General features: G+C 48.7%; 1 protein-coding gene and 1 pseudogene across 7 annotated transcripts in view; one reads left to right on the top strand and one right to left on the bottom strand.

Moving 5' to 3' along the window:
• The window catches only part of TLN1 (talin 1), a 39,553-nt gene that overhangs the window by 7,235 nt on the left and 14,058 nt on the right, over positions 1 to 18,260 (top strand). For 3 of the 7 annotated variants that reach the window (XM_069089088.1, XM_069089068.1, XM_069089096.1), the window contains exons 2-28: positions 1,361 to 1,520; positions 1,881 to 1,978; positions 2,265 to 2,394; positions 2,493 to 2,645; positions 2,880 to 3,022; positions 3,721 to 3,848; positions 7,274 to 7,334; positions 7,977 to 8,081; positions 8,342 to 8,497; positions 8,912 to 9,013; positions 9,188 to 9,264; positions 9,767 to 9,947; positions 10,081 to 10,194; positions 10,298 to 10,406; positions 10,516 to 10,724; positions 10,945 to 11,043; positions 11,331 to 11,381; positions 11,917 to 12,084; positions 12,313 to 12,607; positions 13,279 to 13,445; positions 15,792 to 15,920; positions 16,085 to 16,201; positions 16,353 to 16,466; positions 16,810 to 16,944; positions 17,209 to 17,337; positions 17,503 to 17,605; positions 17,738 to 17,946. In XM_069089088.1, the coding sequence (XP_068945189.1) occupies positions 1,391 to 1,520; positions 1,881 to 1,978; positions 2,265 to 2,394; positions 2,493 to 2,645; positions 2,880 to 3,022; positions 3,721 to 3,848; positions 7,274 to 7,334; positions 7,977 to 8,081; positions 8,342 to 8,497; positions 8,912 to 9,013; positions 9,188 to 9,264; positions 9,767 to 9,947; positions 10,081 to 10,194; positions 10,298 to 10,406; positions 10,516 to 10,724; positions 10,945 to 11,043; positions 11,331 to 11,381; positions 11,917 to 12,084; positions 12,313 to 12,607; positions 13,279 to 13,445; positions 15,792 to 15,920; positions 16,085 to 16,201; positions 16,353 to 16,466; positions 16,810 to 16,944; positions 17,209 to 17,337; positions 17,503 to 17,605; positions 17,738 to 17,946 (3,612 nt within the window). In that variant the 5' untranslated portion in view covers positions 1,361 to 1,390. Of the gene's footprint in view, positions 1 to 1,302; positions 1,521 to 1,880; positions 1,979 to 2,264; positions 2,395 to 2,492; positions 2,646 to 2,879; positions 3,023 to 3,720; positions 3,849 to 7,273; positions 7,335 to 7,976; positions 8,082 to 8,341; positions 8,498 to 8,911; positions 9,014 to 9,187; positions 9,265 to 9,766; positions 9,948 to 10,080; positions 10,195 to 10,297; positions 10,407 to 10,515; positions 10,725 to 10,944; positions 11,044 to 11,330; positions 11,382 to 11,916; positions 12,085 to 12,312; positions 12,608 to 13,278; positions 13,446 to 15,791; positions 15,921 to 16,084; positions 16,202 to 16,352; positions 16,467 to 16,809; positions 16,945 to 17,208; positions 17,338 to 17,502; positions 17,606 to 17,737; positions 17,947 to 18,260 lie in introns of all 7 variants that reach the window. The other 4 variants (XM_069089078.1, XM_069089060.1, XM_069089082.1 and 1 more) reach the window with 2 other exon arrangements.
• LOC138162034 (large ribosomal subunit protein eL32 pseudogene) lies at positions 3,134 to 3,700 on the bottom strand (annotated as a pseudogene).

The raw sequence follows: 18,260 nt of genomic DNA, 5'->3' as shown, positions 1-18,260 counted from the left end.
GGTGGGAAGGGAGGGAGGGCACAGGTCAGGGCTAAGGCTCTCTCCTCAGGGACCTCTGGCTTATTTATATCCCAGAAATCACTCATCAGTCTTTTTCCTATATTAGCCCAAAGGTCAGTTCTTCCCTGCCATTTGTTGTCCTCCAGATTTCTCCCCTTCCCCCCGTGATTATATATCCCCAAATTTCCCTACTACCTGTCCTCTCAGGCGATCTCCTCCATGATTCCCTCTCCCAGATCGTTACCAGCACTCCATCACTTCCCAGCTCCCTATCCCCAAATTCACCTACTGCCATCCTCCAGTTTCCTGCCCAGTCACCTACCTACAAACTGGTTTACCTTGGGGAGGGGTCATGGCAGTAGGAAATTGGTATTTTTACTTCAGCCTGTGGTCAGACACCTCCTTTAGCTGTGAGATAACCAATCACTACACGGAATTTGGTGATGTCACTGGCTGCCAGGAAGATTCTTCTGTATGAAAAAGAACCCTGTGCTACTTGCCAATTACTGCCCCTGACCTGCTTAGGTCCAAACTGTTAGAAAGGGAAAAAGATCAAGGAAGAGAAGAATACAGAGGAAAGGAATGAAAAAAAAATCCGTCCTCAAGGAAAGTTTGGAAGAACCAAGTTAGGTAGAAGACGGAGGTTCAGATTATAACAGCAGGTAGCTCCAAAGTGAACTATAGGAAAGGAATTAAACATTAGAAAAACCAAGCATCATATTTGGTTTCCCAGGAGGCTACAGAACTGTTCATCCTGAGATCTTGGAGAAGAGAAAATCATTAGAAGATTGGATTAGGAGTTTGGAAGGGACAGAGTGCTGGGGGGGAGGGGCAACATGAAGGTACCAGAGGCAGGTGACAGGTAGGATCAGAGCTTGTAGTCATCTGAAACTAGAGTCAGCTTGTAGTCAGCCTGAACTAGAGAGCTTCTTGACTTTCACAGGCTATAGCTCCATGGAAGGGAGAAAAGAAGGAAAAATACTAAATGAGGAAAGAGAAACAAAAGGCAGGGTATGGAGAGCAAAAGCTAAAGAGAGAAGAAAGAAATGGGAGGGGGAAAATAGGGAAAAAATAGCTGAAAAGCCCCCAAAGATTCTAGATGTTGGGGCTAATCCCCAAAACACTGAGCAACAGACTCTGGGCTGGCTTGTCTTTCTGAGGTGTTTTAGAGCTAGGGACAGCTCACTTTAAGGTATTCTTCTTTAGAGTTTGGATTGTTTGTGGGGATTTTTTGTCTTCTTAGAGAAAACAACCTCCCTGCCTTGCCCTCTCATCTTTTCCTCTCTCTGTCTCCCAACTCAGTGTTCTGAGAGAGTATCCCAGTTCCTCACTCATTGAGCTGACATCCCATTACCACCAGGTGTAGCCAGAAAGAAGAGAAACCGCCAACATGGTTGCACTGTCGCTGAAAATCAGCATTGGGAATGTGGTGAAGACAATGCAGTTTGAGCCATCTACGATGGTATACGATGCTTGCCGAATCATCCGAGAGCGAATCCCAGAAGCCCTAGCTGGCCCTCGTGAGTCTCTGGGCACTGGGTGGGGAAAGCAGGGACATTGGACTAAATTCTGGGGCAACTTTATACAACTCCCCTCCTAATAATACCCAACTAGTCCCTTCCAGTTGGCTCCCCTGTACAGTCCCTTAAGCAGGAAGGGATTGGACCCTCCTTCCCCTGACTATACTATTCCTGGTATTGGATTGTGATGTCTACTAGGGTCAGGGAACAAACCACAGCATACCACCATAAGGGTCTGTAGTACACCATGGAACCTTCTGGATTGTAGAAGGGATGGGCATAGGGATGAAGGGTGGGGAATTCTAGGTGAGTCCAGCTTGGATTGGACAATTTGACAAATTGACAAATGCTTTCTTCCAGCCAATGACTTTGGGCTGTTTCTGTCGGATGATGACCCCAAAAAGGGTATCTGGCTAGAGGCTGGAAAGGCCCTGGATTACTACATGCTTCGAAATGGAGTGAGTATTTCTGACCTCCAGACCCTTGTCTTTGAAACCCTACGACCTTGTCTCGAGTTCCCCTTCTAACCACTGCATACCTGACCAGAACCAGACTTTGACCATTTCCTGATGTGGGGAACACAATTGTTTCCATCTGTGATCATTTATTGCCTCTTTGGTCCCCTTTGTACAAACTATATGCTCATATTTTGGATACTGAAACAACCAGAAAGTTGTCTCCTCCTCCCCCTCCAACACCCTACCCACAGCCTAAGGCGCTGCCTTCCTCTCTGATCCCACCTAGGACACCATGGAATATAGGAAGAAGCAGCGGCCCCTGAAGATCAGAATGCTCGATGGTGCCGTGAAGACCATCATGGTCGATGACTCTAAGACGGTCACCGACATGCTCATGACTATCTGTGCCCGAATTGGTAAGAGGGTGACTGGGAGGGGCAGAAGCTGACTGAGGACAGCTGCCCCCTCTGCCCCTGCAGCCACCCCTCACCCATCTGAACACACCCCTCCCCAGGTATCACTAACCATGAGGAGTACTCTCTGGTGCGGGAGCTCCTAGAAGAGAAAAAAGAGGAGGTGACAGGAACACTGCGGAAGGATAAGACACTGTTGCGGGATGAGAAGAAAATGGAGAAGCTGAAGCAGAAGCTACATACAGATGATGAGTGTGAGCAGTAGGGGAGGGGTACCTGGACAGGTAGGAGAAGGAAAGGTAAGGGAGGGGCTCCTGGGACAGTGGAGGAGGGGCTTATGGGAGGGCAGCTGGAGCAATAAAGGTTTAAGGTAGCTAGCTAGATCAGTAGGGGAGGGTCTACACTCACTCGAGAACCACCCTGTCAGTGAGGGCTGCAATGCTTATTATAGGTCTCACTACTGAAAAGGGGATGTCTTTTTGCTCCAGTGAACTGGCTGGACCATGGGCGGACACTGAGGGAACAAGGTGTGGAAGAGCATGAAACATTGCTCCTTCGAAGAAAATTTTTCTACTCAGACCAAAATGTGGATTCCCGGGACCCTGTACAGTTGAATCTCCTCTATGTTCAGGTGTGAAAATGGGGACACAGCTGGTAGGGAAGAGGGGTGAAAAGATAGCAGTGGTGCTATATAGGAAGGCATGTCAGTGTCCTCTAGGCTAGTAGTTCTGACCCAAACAGATTCTTCTTCTTTTTTTTTTTTTTAGTAGTTTACAAGTTTATTTAACACAAATAAAAGTGTGCAAAGCTTTTTACTCATTTTCTTCACTCCTCAGTCTAGCGTTTGGATTGGTGATCTTGATGGCCAGCTGAGCTGCTCTCTCAACAATAACTTTCCGATTCTTAGAGGAAACGTTGTGAGCAATCTCAGCACAATAAGATTTGTTGCACATCAGAAGGACTTCTAGCTCTTTGACATTGTGCACCAGAAACTTCCTGAATCCACTTGGCAGCATGTGTTTTGTCTTCTTATTGCTTCCATAACCAATATTGGGCATCAAGATCTGGCCCTTGAATCGCCGTCGCACCCTGTTGTCAATGCCTCTTGGTTTACGCCAGTTTCTCTTGATCTTGACATATCTGTGGGACTGGTGCCGGATGAACTTCTTGGTCCTCTTCTTGACGATTTTAGGCTTCACGAGGGATCTGAGGGCGGGCATGGCACCGGCGAAGAGACAGCGGTCCCTCCACTGGAAGCGCCGACAGAAAGAGAGAGAAGCCAAACAGATTCTTCTTGAGGCCCAACTTGAATGCTGTTATATTTTTCAGGCACGAGATGACATCTTGAATGGCTCCCACCCGGTCTCCTTTGACAAGGCCTGTGAGTTTGCTGGCTTCCAGTGCCAAATTCAGTTTGGACCTCACAATGAGCAGAAGCATAAGCCTGGCTTCCTTGAGTAAGTGACCTGTACTTCCTACCTTGATGTTAGGTACCCCTGCCCACCATGAATGATTCTTAATTATAGTTTGGCCTCTCTTTTAGATTCTTTCTTCTCCCTTGGGTTCAGGGGTAGGCCTTCTTGCTCCCTTCTTAGGTGCTACCATAAATGGCTTCCAAATATGGTTTCTTTTGGGGGTCCCTAAAGAAGAGAAATAAAACCTTCCAGCCTTATTCTTACCTATAACCCTTTCAAGGTAATGTAACTATAGTAACTATAAGGAATCAGTCAATCAGCAAGCATTAATTAAATGTCTCTTACATGCCAGGCACTCAGGCACTTGGATAAAAAGACAAATAGTCCCTGCCCTCAGGAAGCTTACACTCAAACAAGAAAGACAGTATGCACATAGAGCAGTATTCAGCATCACGAGATGGGGGAGAAGCAATAACATCCAGACACACAAGGAAAGATCTCATGCAGAAGGTAGCACTTGAGCCGAATCTTGAAGAAAGTCAGGGATTCCAAGAGGCAGAGGGAAGGAGGAGTGAGTTCTAGATGTAATGGCTAGCCCAAGTACAGTGTTAGGGAGGTGGTACATGCTGTGTGTGGGCTTCAGTATGAAGACTGTTCAGCTGAGCCTTAGAAGCTAAGGAGAACACTGCTATGTAAGAAGTCTAGAAAGGCAGACTAAGACTAGGCTGTGAAGACCTTTAAATACAAAACAGAAAAGTTGTTATTTGGTCCTGTAGGTATTAGGGAACCACTAGAGTGTACTGAGTTATAGGGTGACATGGTCAGACTTGTGCTTTAGGAAAATCGCTTTGGCTGTAAGGAAGGTGGATTAGAATGCAGAAAGATTTGACAAAAGATGTACCATTAGGATGCTATTATAGGAGTCTAAGCAACAGGTGAGGAGGGGATAAACTAGGGTGGGGATAATGAGAGTGAAGAGAAGGGAATTAGAGAAGAGAGACAGAAATGACAGTATTTGGTAGCTAATCAAATATGTGGAAGGAGGGAAGTGAAGCAACAAGCTTATAACCCTGGAGACTGGAAGGATGACAGTACCTTTGATAGAAAAGGTAAGTTCAGAAGGGAAGGGAATTTGGGGGAAATTGAAAGAGTTCTCTTTAGAAAATGTTGGGTTTAAGATATTTTTAGGACATACAGTTTGGAATGTCTGATAGGCTTTTGGCAGTGTGGTGTTGGTGCTCAAGACTAGAGGTACAGATCTGAGAGTCAGTCTGTCTAGAGATAATTCTCCACATGGGAGCTGATGAGAGAAACAAATCAGCTGTAGGCCAGAGCCTTGGGAAGCATCCACAACTAGGGATCATAACATGGATAGCGATCCAGCAAAGGACACTGAAGCATGGTCAGGCATGTAAGGAGAGCCAAGAGAGGACAGTGCTATGAAAAGCTAGAGACTAAATAGTACTTAGGGGGAAGAGGAATCAGCAGTGTCAGGTACTGCAGAGAGGTTAAAGATGAGAATTGAGGAAAGGCCATCATGTTTGATGATCAAGAGACCTTTGGTAACTTTAGAGATTTCAGATGAGAAATGAGGTCAGAAGGCAGATTGCAGAGGGTTTTAGAAGACATTATGAGGACTTATTAAGAAGGGTGAAAACCTAAGTATGCTTCTAGGCAGTTTGAAGGGAACAAGTAGTTACAGACAAATTGAAGATTAGACAAAAGGGATGGTTGTGGATGCAACCTGCTAGAAAAGACAGGATCAAGAGGACAGCAGTTTTTTCATCAGAGACTGGAATATAGGACAAAATAGATTATATTAAGGACTTGCAAGATTAGAAAGGTACTCGTGGTGAATGGCCTTAGTCACCTGTGGGGGGGCGGGGATTGAGTGAGGGGCTCAAAGACAGAAGAGAAGTTTTGGAACAGCCACTGTGTTGAGGGGAAACAGAATCAACTAGGAAAACGATTATCTTGCTCCTAAGAGGGCCCACTTGAAAACAGATGAGAAAAAAAATAACGAGCCCAGAGAAAGTTATGAAATGTCTTGGTTTCATAATACATGTTATTCATAACACAAGTGTTCTAATGTGCAGTAATTGAGGGATTTCTTATTTAATGATTGTGGTTGTTCCCTCTACCTCTGTGAATTATAACCCATTTTACACCTAAGTAGATGGTCTTGATGAGTTGCTGTGGCTAAAAAAATTCTTCCCCGAGTGGCCAACTCTGGCAATGAGGCTCTCTACAACCCAAGTAGGCTTGTTCTTAAAGCACAAGTACACGCACAACTCTCTACAGGGCTCCTACTTGAAGTGTTTCCAACTCCCCAGGACCCATCAAAGCTTTCATTCTGCTGACAAAGATTTCCAGAAATTTCAGTCATCTGCATTTTATTATGAGACCTCAGAGTGGGACTGTAGTTAGGGGTTTACTTGAATATAAATGGAACTAGACCTGTTCTCTTTCAGCTCCACTATACTCTCCAACTCTGTCCTCTGCTGTACTCATGAGTCCTGCCCAACCATCCTATGCTTTTTTATTTTTTGGGTCCCCTTCCTAAGGAAGGCTCCATCTTGGTTTCCCTTTCCTCTTCCCCCACACACTGGATGCTGAAGTTGGGAAGGTGGTAATCAGATGCCCATAGTTGCTAACAGTAACAGTGGACCATTGTTGGGGGAGAGGGGAGTATTGCGCAAAGGTTCAGAGTTTTCCTTTCAGAAACCAAAGTGATTTTCCTAAAACTTAAGTCCAACCTTGTCATTCCACTACCCCCGCCCCACTTGGTAAATTCCATTGGGCTCTCTGTTGCCCTCAAGATCAAATACAAAATCCTGTTTTGCTCTTCATAACCTAGCCCCCTCCTGCCTTTCCAGTATTCTTACACTTTATTCCCCAACACATACGCTTTAATCCAGGGATACTAGCCTCCTGGCTGTTCTACAAACAAGACTCCATCTCTCAGCTCTAGGCATTCTCTCTGGTGATCCCTCATGCCTGAAATGCTCTCCCTCCTTTGCTCTGCCTTCTTCATTTAAGTCTCAGCTAAAATCTCATCTTCTACAGGAAACTTTTCCTGACCCCTCTTAATTCTAGAATCTTCCCTCTTTTGAGTATTTTCTATGTATCCTAAATTTAGCTTCTTTGTACATACTGGTTTGCTTGTTGAATCCCCCATTAGATTGCAAGCTCTTTGAGAGGCTAGGACTGTCTTTTGCTTTTTTTTTGTATTCCCAGTGCTTGGTACAGTGCCTGGCACATAGTAGGTGCTTAATAAATGATTATTGACTGACTTTTATTTAGTTGTATTTCCAAAGAACCCCAAGCTCATTCTGTCTTGTTTCTTCAAAAAGAAAGGCTATCTTAAAGGGTTTTCCTCATATGTGCAGATAGATACCAGTTCAAAGGCTTATCTCCCATCCCTGCCACTCTTTCTGACTGACCTACCCCCACCTTTTCTATTGTAGCCTGAAAGATTTCTTGCCCAAGGAATATGTGAAGCAGAAAGGAGAACGCAAGATATTCCAGGTAAGGGGGGAGGACTATGAGGAGGGGCCTATCTGCCCCCCACCCTCCACTGAACTCGATTCTGGGCCCCATTGCTTTAGGAGGCAGCAGACCTAAACTTCTACTTCCAACTCCACCATGGGATCTTAGGTACTTAACTTGTATGTGTCTCAATTTCCCATCTATAAAATGCAGTTAATGATACTTGCCCTACATGAGGTTATTGAAAGATCTAAGTGAAAGCACTTTGAAGAGTATAAAGCACTATGCCAGTGGAAGGTTGTGGTATAATTAATACCTCGTGAGACTGCCCATTCAGGCCTTCTTTCTGTCCCCTCAGGTTTACTGTTTCCCTCTTACCTGTTATCCCTGCGTAACCCCTTCCCTCACTCCCTAATCACGCCCCCACACACATTCTGTCCATCACCACATAACACACCCAGCCCTCTGGTCCACCAACCTTTATATCTCCATTACACCTCTCTCCCTGACTCCCTGACTTCATACCATTGTCTTCATTCCCTTTAATCCTCAGCCTGGCTCTCTATGGTCCATCAGTCCCTCCCCACGTCCCTACAACATCCTTTGCTCCTATTTCATTCCTCCCTGTGAACCTTCCAACTCTCCCCTATGCCATCACCCCTCATTTCCCCATGCCCCTAGGCCCACAAGAATTGCGGGCAGATGAGCGAGATTGAAGCGAAGGTGCGTTATGTGAAGCTTGCCCGCTCCCTCAAGACGTACGGTGTTTCCTTCTTCCTGGTCAAGGTCAGTTCTGAACATCTATTTCCGTTGCCTGACTGACTTCCCACTCTTGTTTACCCTCCTTATCCTCGGGAAACTCTCAGCCATTTACTCGCCTCCCATTCAACTCTTAACCTAACTCTGTGTTCTCCACAGAGTCTCTCCCTTTTACTCTGCCCATTCTTTGCTCTCTGCCCATTCTCCTACCTCTACCCTGCCTCCACCTCTGAATTCCTTCTTGGCTCTGCATCTGACCTCTTGTTTGCCCTTCTGACTCTTGACAGGAGAAAATGAAGGGTAAGAATAAGCTGGTTCCTCGGCTACTGGGTATCACCAAAGAATGTGTGATGCGAGTGGATGAGAAGACCAAGGAAGTGATCCAGGAGTGGAATCTTACAAACATCAAGCGCTGGGCTGCCTCTCCAAAGAGCTTCACTCTGGTGAGCGGCCGTTCAAGGGTAGAGGAAATCTGTGGGGACCCACGGAGGAAAGCCCCAGGGTGACTGGGAATGGGGGGGAGTACCAGCAAGAAGATAGCCAAATTGGGTCTATCCCTATCTCAGGTAGATTACTGCCCTAAAGTGCAACCCCAGAAAGGAGAGAAAAGACTTCTCATGGCTTGGTTGAGTTCAGCCTTTTTCACTTCAGCAAGAGGCAAGACAGTTAGACTAAAAAGCAGCATTCCCCACAGTGGATGCATGTGAGTTCCAGGGAATGAGGAAGTGCGTGCTCCCAGTACAAGAGAGATGTGCACATCCTATCTAGGTTTGAGGATTGGAGGAGCCCCCCACCCTGTCTTCTCCTACTTTGTATATACCTAGGGCCTCTCCTGAACACCCACATTCTGCCCCCAGGACTTTGGAGATTACCAGGATGGCTACTACTCGGTGCAGACAACAGAAGGAGAGCAAATTGCTCAACTCATTGCTGGTTATATTGACATTATCCTTAAAAAGGTGAGGACCTCCTTACTTCCACAAATCCGAATCTTCCACCTTCTTCCAGGAGGCAAGAAGCCCAGGATCTTGGGGAACCAAGCTGGGTGGGGCTAGAAAAGAAGACCCCTGCTTCCCTTCCCCTCCACCTTCTTTAACTGACCTCTGTTCCCTGGGGCTGCTTTCTCCCTGCAGAAGAAGAGCAAGGATCACTTTGGTCTAGAAGGAGATGAAGAATCCACCATGCTGGAGGACTCGGTGTCCCCAAAGAAGTATGCAATGGGGAGAGGTTTGGGGGAGAAACCCCATCTTTCAGGGGAGAGGTGTGACTACAGTGGCTATAGGAAGGTTGGTCCCTAAGATCATAGTCATAGTGTTAGAGTCAGAAAGGTTCTTGGGAGTGATTTAAGCCAGTGCTCTCCTGACGTATGATGCCCTCTATAGCACAGGTACAGGCTGTAGTGAGAAGATTTGTTGGTCGAGGTTAGGGGTGAGAAGGAGATTGTATATTTTACCTGAGATTATATCCAACTTGTCTCCCTAAGTTTCAGCCCTTCAGTGATAGTGTAACCAAGAGTGAGAGACAGAGGTGAGGCAGACGCTCTGAGAACCCGGTACCACTCAAGTCCCTAGCTCCTGTGATCAGTTGTATGATGGCAGCATAACTTGGAAGGATGAGAAATGTTTTCTGAGTCTCTTAGGTCCTGCCTAGATATGCTGGCAGGTGAGGTGTCAGTCCGAAGTTTATCATCTCTTCCTTCACCAACTTTTCAGGTCCACAGTCCTGCAGCAGCAATATAATCGGGTAGGGAGGGTAGAACATGGCTCCGTGGCCCTGCCTGCCATCATGCGCTCTGGAGCTTCTGGCCCTGAGAACTTCCAAGTGGGCAGCATGCCCCCTGCTCAGCAGCAGATCACCAGTGGCCAGATGCACCGTGGGCACATGCCCCCGCTGGTAAGAGGCCACATCTCCAGACCCTTCTCCCATAGCCCTGTTAGGCTCCTTATGGCCTTTCTCCTCATCCCTTCCTCACCTCCCTTGCTTTTTTTCTTTGTCTCTTTCTTCCATCCTTTCTCTTGTTTCTTAGACCTCAGCTCAACAGGCTCTCACTGGTACCATCAACTCCAGCATGCAGGCTGTGCAGGCTGCCCAAGCCACACTGGACGATTTTGAGACTCTGCCCCCACTTGGCCAGGATGCTGTAAGTGTGGGGATGGGCCTGGGGACAGAAGGATGGGTGCACTCAAATTCCAGCAGTAGAGCTGGGGGCCATAAGTATTTCTTTCTTTCATTCTCTTGCTCAGGCATCCAAGGCCTGGCGTAAGAACAAAATGGATGAGTCAAAACATGAAATCCACTCTCAAGTGGATGCCATCACAGCCGGCACTGCCTCCGTAGTGAATCTGACTGCAGGTGGGATGATCAAGGACTTTTAGTCCTGCTTGAATGTATGATAGAATGGAGCTGGGGATGAAGAAGGACAGGTTTTACTGTGTTTGCACATTCTCCTTTCTGCCCCTAGGAGATCCTGCAGAGACTGACTACACAGCTGTAGGCTGTGCAGTGACTACAATCTCCTCCAACTTAACTGAGATGTCCCGTGGTGTGAAGATGCTAGCCGCTCTGCTGGAAGATGAGGGGGGAAGTGGGCGGCCCCTGCTGCAGGCAGCCAAAGGCCTGGCAGGGGCTGTGTCAGAACTGCTGCGAAGTGCTCAGCCGGCCAGTGCCGAGGTCAGGGGCTGGAAGGCTTGGGTGGCATAAGGCTGGCCATGGGCTTGGGGTCATATCTGAATTGGTATCTGGTACCTAGTTAGCCACTTTCATGGTTAAGGGTTAGAGATTTTGAGGAAAGGAGGAACAGGCAGTTTGGATAAGGGACACAGGACTGGGTTGAGTGTCCATGTTTTAGACAGAATGTGGGTGGCATCTGACCAGTGCATGGTTCCTTCAGCCTCGTCAGAACCTGCTGCAGGCTGCTGGGAATGTGGGGCAGGCCAGTGGAGAACTTCTACAGCAAATTGGAGAGAGTGATACTGACCCCCACTTCCAGGTAGGTTCTAGTAAGTTCTCTGAATACCACCCCTAGTCCCTATCTAGGAGAATGTCCCCTATACCCCTGAATCCCAACCCCTGCTTCTAATGGAATGAGCCCCTAATACCTACTTTCTGGCCCCCAGAATCCAGCCCTTAAAATGCAAATGAATTTAGTCCCTGTCCTTCCCACCTATGATCCTCTTGTCCCCATAATTAGGGACAGCTTTAACCCCCACACCCTTTAGACCAGCATCTCCACACCTATTTCTCCAGCTGACATTTTTTCCCCAATTTCCCATGCAGATGTTTGCGCCCAGAGGGTCTGGGGTTCGATTCCCCCCTGACCCCCCCACGGTAATGGCCCCTTAGCCTGGGCCTTCTCATCTCTGTCCTTCCTGAGCCGTATACACTCGATTAATACTCTACCCCTGCCCCATTTCCTGGTGGGAGGAGGAGGAAAGGACAAAACAGTGGGAGATGAGAGGAACCGGGCACAGGAATTAGGGAGGAAGAGAAATGGAATAAGGGAGGAGAATGAATGGGACGAGGCAAGAACAACTATCTCCTTACACCCCCAGCACACACAGAACACTTCTGTACCCCCATTCCTATCCGAGTGTATCCGCCTCATACATCTTTCCCTTTGGTTTGGGGTCTCCTAATGAGAGAAGCTTTTATCTCCTTGGTGTGGGTTCTCTCCTCTCTGTATGGGTCTTGTCCTGCTCAGGGCTCCAGATCTGCTTTAGGGGATGCTCTGGTGGCTGGTGGTTTCTGCATACTATCTTGTGATCAGGGTCAACAGGGACATCGATCAGCTTCTACTTGGGTGCCTTGGAATCCTGGGTCGAGGGGACCAGGTAGGACCACGCCAATCACTGTTTCCCCACAGGACATGCTGATGCAGCTGGCCAAGGCAGTAGCCAGTGCTGCAGCTGCTCTGGTCCTCAAGGCCAAGAGTGTTGCCCAGCGGACAGAGGACTCAGGGCTGCAGACCCAAGTCATTGCTGCAGCTACACAGTGTGCTCTGTCCACATCCCAGCTTGTGGCCTGTACCAAGGTGAGTCCAAAAGGCCTCGATCAGCTCCACGATGTAGCAAGTAGTACTGTCCGCTCTCATGCCAAGGACTCGATCCTATTAATGATTTGCCCCTTTCCCACTCTCTCTTTGTGGTCCTTTCAGATGGGCCCTCCTAACTTCCTTCTGCACCCCCCTCCAAGTACACTTTAGTGATTCCACAGTTCACTTTCCTTCAGCCAGCAGTCCTGACGTCAAATCTGTCTGCAGGTGGTAGCACCTACAATCAGTTCACCCGTGTGCCAGGAACAGCTGGTGGAGGCTGGGCGGTTAGTGGCAAGGGCTGTGGAAGGCTGTGTGGCGGCATCCCAAGCAGCCACAGAAGATGGGTCGCTACTTCGGGGTGTTGGAGCAGCAGCTACTGCTGTGACCCAGGCCTTGAATGAGCTGCTGCAGCACGTGAGAGCCCATGCTACAGGAGGGCGCCCTGCTGGCCGCTACGACCAAGCCACAGATACTATCCTCACTGTCACAGAGAACATCTTTAGCTCCATGGGTGATGCCGGTGAGGACACCCCTTGAATATGTCACTGCTTCAATTTTAGATCTTTACTGAGTGAGATAGTTCTTCCTTAAGACTCCCTTCTCCTGAGACACACTTCCATAAGACACTAGAAAACCTGTTTCCCAAGATCCCTGCTAAGGATCCTTTCCAGTTATTCCCAGTAAGACCTGCTCTGATTTAAGGCACATAAAGAGATCTTCTCTTTCCCTAGTTAATCCTAATAGATCCCCTCTGAAGATCTTTAGTGAGATCCCTGTCTCCCTTCACCCTACCCCATCCCCACAGTACTCCCACATAGTCCTTCAGGGACTCTTCCTCTCCCCAGTGTGAGAGGGACTACCTGCCATTTTTATGAAATGAAGGGATTGGACTAGTTGACCTCTAAGGTCTTTCTCAACTCTAAATCTGTATGACTTTTCCTTTGGTATCTACCCTGGAGACTTCCAGATACATTCCCTGCCCCACCCTCTGAGCCAGTTGAGATTCACTCTTCCTCATGAAATGGCTTTCAGGTCTCCCAGACTTGAGGGGGAAATGGCCCCAGGAAAGTCACTTAAGAGAACAAACCTCCTCTCAGTTCCTCTCCCCTTTACTTTCTCAGAGAGGCCTTTCTCCCTTTGTCCCCTTGGCTCCAGCCTCCCCATGCTGAACCACATCCCTGACCCTTTCAGGAGAGATGGTTCGACAAGCCCGAATTCTGGCCCAAGCAACCTCTGACCTGGTCAATGCTATCAAGGCTGATGCTGAGGGAGAGAGTGACCTGGAAAATTCACGAAAGCTGCTTAGTGCAGCCAAGATCCTGGCTGATGCCACAGCAAAGATGGTGGAAGCTGCCAAGGTATTTCTTCAGGACTCTTAACAGGCAGCTCCAGTGGGCCATTCATTTCCTGTAAGCAGAGCCCTTTCTAGGCTCAGGGAGAAAGTAGAGGACAGAAGAGAGGCAGCCTGCTAAGAAAAGATAGCCTCGAGCCAGGGTCCTGGCCCTCAGGTCTAGGGAAAACAGGCCTTCCCATACACAATACTTCAGTGTTCAAGGAGTGCTTTCCTCACTACAGCCCAGGAAGGGGATGCAGAGATTATTGTCCTCATTTTACAGGTGAGAAAGCAGAGAGATTAAGTCCTGATGTCTGCCAGAAAAGTGTGCGGAGTCTGGTGCTTATTCCATTGCACAGCATTTAGAAAGCAATATGAATGAAGTAAAACGTGCTCATTTTAAGTGTGAGGGAAGAGGGAGACCTAGTCTTCCGGCCAGCTCTCTAAGACTGTAAGTTGCAGAGGTGATGATGCCCGCATTGGTGGGAGTTTCCTCCCCTGGGAGATCTCTCTGCCTAACAAGAGAATACTCATTTTAGCACTGAAAGAGTGGGAGCACGCTTTCCGCCAGTACAGATCATGGCCTTTCAATGCATGATTTATTGATTAATCGCTCGATCATGTCCAATTCTTAGTGACCCCGCGACATGGGGTTTTATTGGCAAAGATGCAGTAGTGATTTTCTGTTCCCTTTTCTAGTTCATTTTACAGGTGAGGAAACTGAGGCAAACAGGGTTAAGTAACTTGCCCAGGGTCACATAGCTAGTGTCTGAGGTCACATTTGAACTCAGGTCTTCCAGGCCCAGCAGTCTGTCCACTGCTTCTTCCATGCATAAGTAGACAGTTTAATGAGTTGTGGCCAGAAAAGAAAAATTGTCACGTGGTGGCCTTAGGGGATGGCTTTCCTAGAGGACTATGGAATAGCTAAAAATAAACAAAAAAGAAAAGGGAAAGTTTACAAAGGTTTCACAAATTCTCACAGGGAAACCTTTGTCCGAAGATGACCTTCCTATGTGAAATGGGAAGATATTGAGAAATGTAAATGAATCTCATTTATAAAATCTTAGAGTGGCAGAGCTCTGAGAGGTCACCTATTTCAGACAGCATCAAACCCAGACTGACTCCCCGTCACACTTGGCTTCTCCTCCCAGGGCTGGCCTATTGTCTGTATTCTTCTTAGCCAACACCTCCCATGGTTCCTGATCCTGGGTTTCTTTATTATGTTCATTGTAGAATAAGAACATGTTTCCCAGCTTCTTTCCTATCACTATATTTAAAATAGGCACACACAGCTGAGATTTCGGGTAACCCAGGACAGGAAAATAGAGGGGGGAATTAGGGTAAGGGAACCCTAAGGGGGTTCATGGGAAACAAGTGTGAGGTAAAAAATAACGAATGAGGGAAAAGTTACTATAAAATTACAAGAAGTTTCAAGTGTTGGAGGGATCCCTGTTATTCATTAGACTGTAAATGGAACTAGGTCTAACCTCTCTCACATCCTCTCTTGGCTGCCTCACTTGACTGATCTCTTTGTCTTGTTCACCTCTGAGAGCCGCTCACACGATATCAATAATGACTGAGACTGGACAGATACACACAAACAGCCCACCCTTCACCCCCGCAGAGTCACAGAACCACATGTACAGTGGCATTGTGGTGATACAAGCCATACGGAACTGAGGGACACTGGTCCCAGCACTGGCTCTCCCACTAACTATGTGACTTTTAATTTCTTCATTTATAAAATAAAACATCCGAATTAGGTCTGAAGTTTTAAAATAGGTGACCTCTCAGGGGTCTTCCAGCTCTGCCATTCTAAGATTTTATAAATGAAATTTATAAATGTAAATTCTATTTACAGAAAATACCTTTCTCAGTACCTTCCCATTTCCCATAGGAAGGTCATCTTCGGGCATGTCCTGACAACTACCCAGTCCTGCCTGCTTGGTTGTCAGTGTTGGGGGGCGGGGGTGGGACTGGGCATTGCAAGGTAGGACAATCTGATGCTCATTTGCACCTTCTTTGGGGATGTGAGGATTGCACCCTTCTATTTTTTTGTAGATTCTCTAGAAGAAGCTTTTTATGGAAGACAGTGGGACCCAAAGGTGACAGTGTTAGGTTGTTAATAGTTGCTAGGGATTGATGTAGGGTCTGTTCAGATTATACAGAGAAGCTTCGTCTCCTGGGTTTCCTGTTTCCTTCTCTTTCCAAAACAAGAAGGATAGCTAAGGCCTTTCTTCAAGGGGCGCCAACTAAGGGAGTGATAGGTTGAGGTGGAGTCAGTCAGAAAAGACTTCATGGAGGAGACAGGGTAGGGACGTGGCTGGTCAGGGTGACGGAGATGATCTGTGCATTGATCCATAAATCTCAGGGGGCAGCTGCCCACCCTGACAGTGAGGAGCAGCAGCAGCGGCTGCGGGAGGCAGCAGAAGGCCTGCGCATGGCAACCAATGCAGCTGCCCAGAATGCCATCAAGAAGAAGCTCGTGCAGCGGCTGGAGGTCAGTGGGGAAGAGTCAGCTCGTGGGGGGGAGGAGGGGGAAGAGGAGAGGCAGAAATCATGAGGCATGGGGTGCTGAAGCAGGGAGGGGAGACATCGTGGGATCCGTGGGTCAGAACCAGACCTGATGGGAGGGTACTAGTCCTGACTGCTTTCTCCCCATAGCACGCAGCCAAACAGGCTGCAGCCTCAGCTACCCAGACCATTGCAGCCGCCCAGCATGCAGCTTCTGCTCCCAAGGGCCCCGCAGGCCCCCAGCCTCTGCTAGTGCAGAGTTGCAAGGTAAGACCCCTGCAAGTCTTGGGGAGAGGGGAGTATGCAGAGGAGCTAAGGGTCTTCCCATACCCCCCATGGGATGAGGGGGCTAGCATATTGCCTGACCCTCCCTCATTCCGTGGGGAATAGGATTGATGAGATTTTCCTGTGCCCCCAGGCTGTGGCAGAGCAGATCCCACTGCTGGTGCAGGGTGTCCGAGGAAGCCAAGCCCAGCCTGACAGCCCCAGTGCCCAACTTGCCCTCATTGCTGCCAGCCAGAGCTTCCTACAGGTATGACACTTCTCTCTCCTTGTGCCATGCCTTGCCAAGTACTGTCCCTTTCTTCTTGCCCCTTCAGACCCCTTTTAAGACTGGTCTCCCTGGGACCAAAACATCCATAGGACCACCTCTCATATACTTCCTTCAAAAACCTGTGACTGTCCTCAAGGCAATCCAAAGTTGTTCTGTCTGTGTGTTTGCCCCTTATGTGATGCTGTCCCTCTGCCCCAGAGAAGGCTGACATGCTCGCCCTGAGTTCTGTCCTCCATGAGGATAGTGTCTTCACGTCTCCCCCAGCCCTCAGGAGGATAGTGTCTTCAGTCCCTTTGTGTCAGCCCTGTTTCTCCTCCTACAGCCTGGAGGAAAGATGGTATCAGCAGCGAAGGCTTCAGTCCCCACAATTCAGGACCAGGCATCAGCCATGCAGCTGAGTCAGTGTGCCAAGACACTTGGCACTGCTCTGGCTGAGCTCCGCACTGCTGCCCAGAAGGTGTGATGGGGTTGGGACATGGGGCATGCTGGAGGAGGGAATAGAGGAGACCTGGGTGGTGATGTTGGAAAGAGAGAGGATGCAAAGTGGAGAAAACTGGGAACCCAGAGGCCTCAGTGAGGGGAGAGGAGTTGAGAGGATACACCAGAGGGAAGGGGGTAGGGGGAGGGCAGGATTCTGAAGCTTCAGTGGGGATCTTCCTTGAGGCTGACAGTCTCTCCCCGACAGCAGCCCCCACTTCACCCAGAGCCCCTCCGTTTTTAGGCTCAGGAGGCGTGTGGTCCCCTGGAAATGGACTCTGCATTGAGCCTAGTACAGAGCCTAGAGCGTGACCTGCAAGAAATAAAGGCAGCAGCCAGAGACGGCAAACTCAAGCCCCTGCCCGGAGAGACGGTGAGGACTAGCACATCATCAACTAAATTGCACCCCCATTTCCCCTCAGATCTTTCAGGTCATGTCTCTAGCTCTTTTGACCTTCCCCCACTCCCAGGTGACTCCAGTTCCTCTTGCCTTGGAGATCCTAGAGGCCCCTGAAACTTCTCAATCTCTCTCTTCCAGATGGAGAAATGTGCACAGGACCTGGGGAACAGTACCAAAGCTGTGAGCTCCTCCATTGCCCAGCTACTGGGGGAGGTGGCCCAGGGCAATGAGAACTACGCAGGTATGTGCACAGATGTAATCAGGGAAGCAGTGATGGGAGAGAAAATAAGAGCCATGTGGGTGTGTGAGGGGTTCAGCAACCACAGGGAGAAGCAGGGGTCCTGGCACAGATCCGGGGGTCTTTTCCATCCAGGCATAGCAGCACGAGATGTGGCAGGAGGACTCCGAGCGTTGGCCCAAGCAGCGAGAGGTGTGGCAGCCCTGACGTCAGAACCTGCAGTCCAGGCAGCAGTGCTTGACACAGCCAGCGATGTCCTGGATAAGGCCAGCAGCCTGATAGATGAGGCCAAGAAGGCAGCCAGCCGGCCTGGGGACCCTGAGAGCCAGCAGCGATTAGCACAGGTCAGGTGCAGGGAGAGGGTAGGGAGAGAGAAGAGGGTCATCATCCTCCTAGATCACTGGCCAGCCCCTTCCCTAGGCACAGATACTGGGAATGGAAGCATCTTCAGCACCTGCACCCCCATGACTCAGCTCACAGACAGATGGCTCACTGCTCAGCTCTGTTTAGTGAGGAGCTTCTAGTCCTTGTACCCGACGAGCAGCTTCTCTGACTCGTTTGTCCACATCATTGGTCTTTGTCAAACTATGGCCATGGCCTGGCTAAAGGCTTTAGAGTAATGCTTTCAAGGTCATCCAGTCTAGATCTCTAACAAGCT

The sequence above is a fragment of the Petaurus breviceps genome, unplaced genomic scaffold (genome assembly GCF_028583685.1).
Source record: "Petaurus breviceps papuanus isolate PSGF00001 unplaced genomic scaffold, PetGlider_PUasm1.0 120, whole genome shotgun sequence".
Taxonomy (NCBI): domain Eukaryota; kingdom Metazoa; phylum Chordata; class Mammalia; order Diprotodontia; family Petauridae; genus Petaurus; species Petaurus breviceps.
The sequence above is the reverse complement of the archived record's forward strand: the minus strand, read 5'-3'. Positions and strand labels throughout refer to the sequence as shown.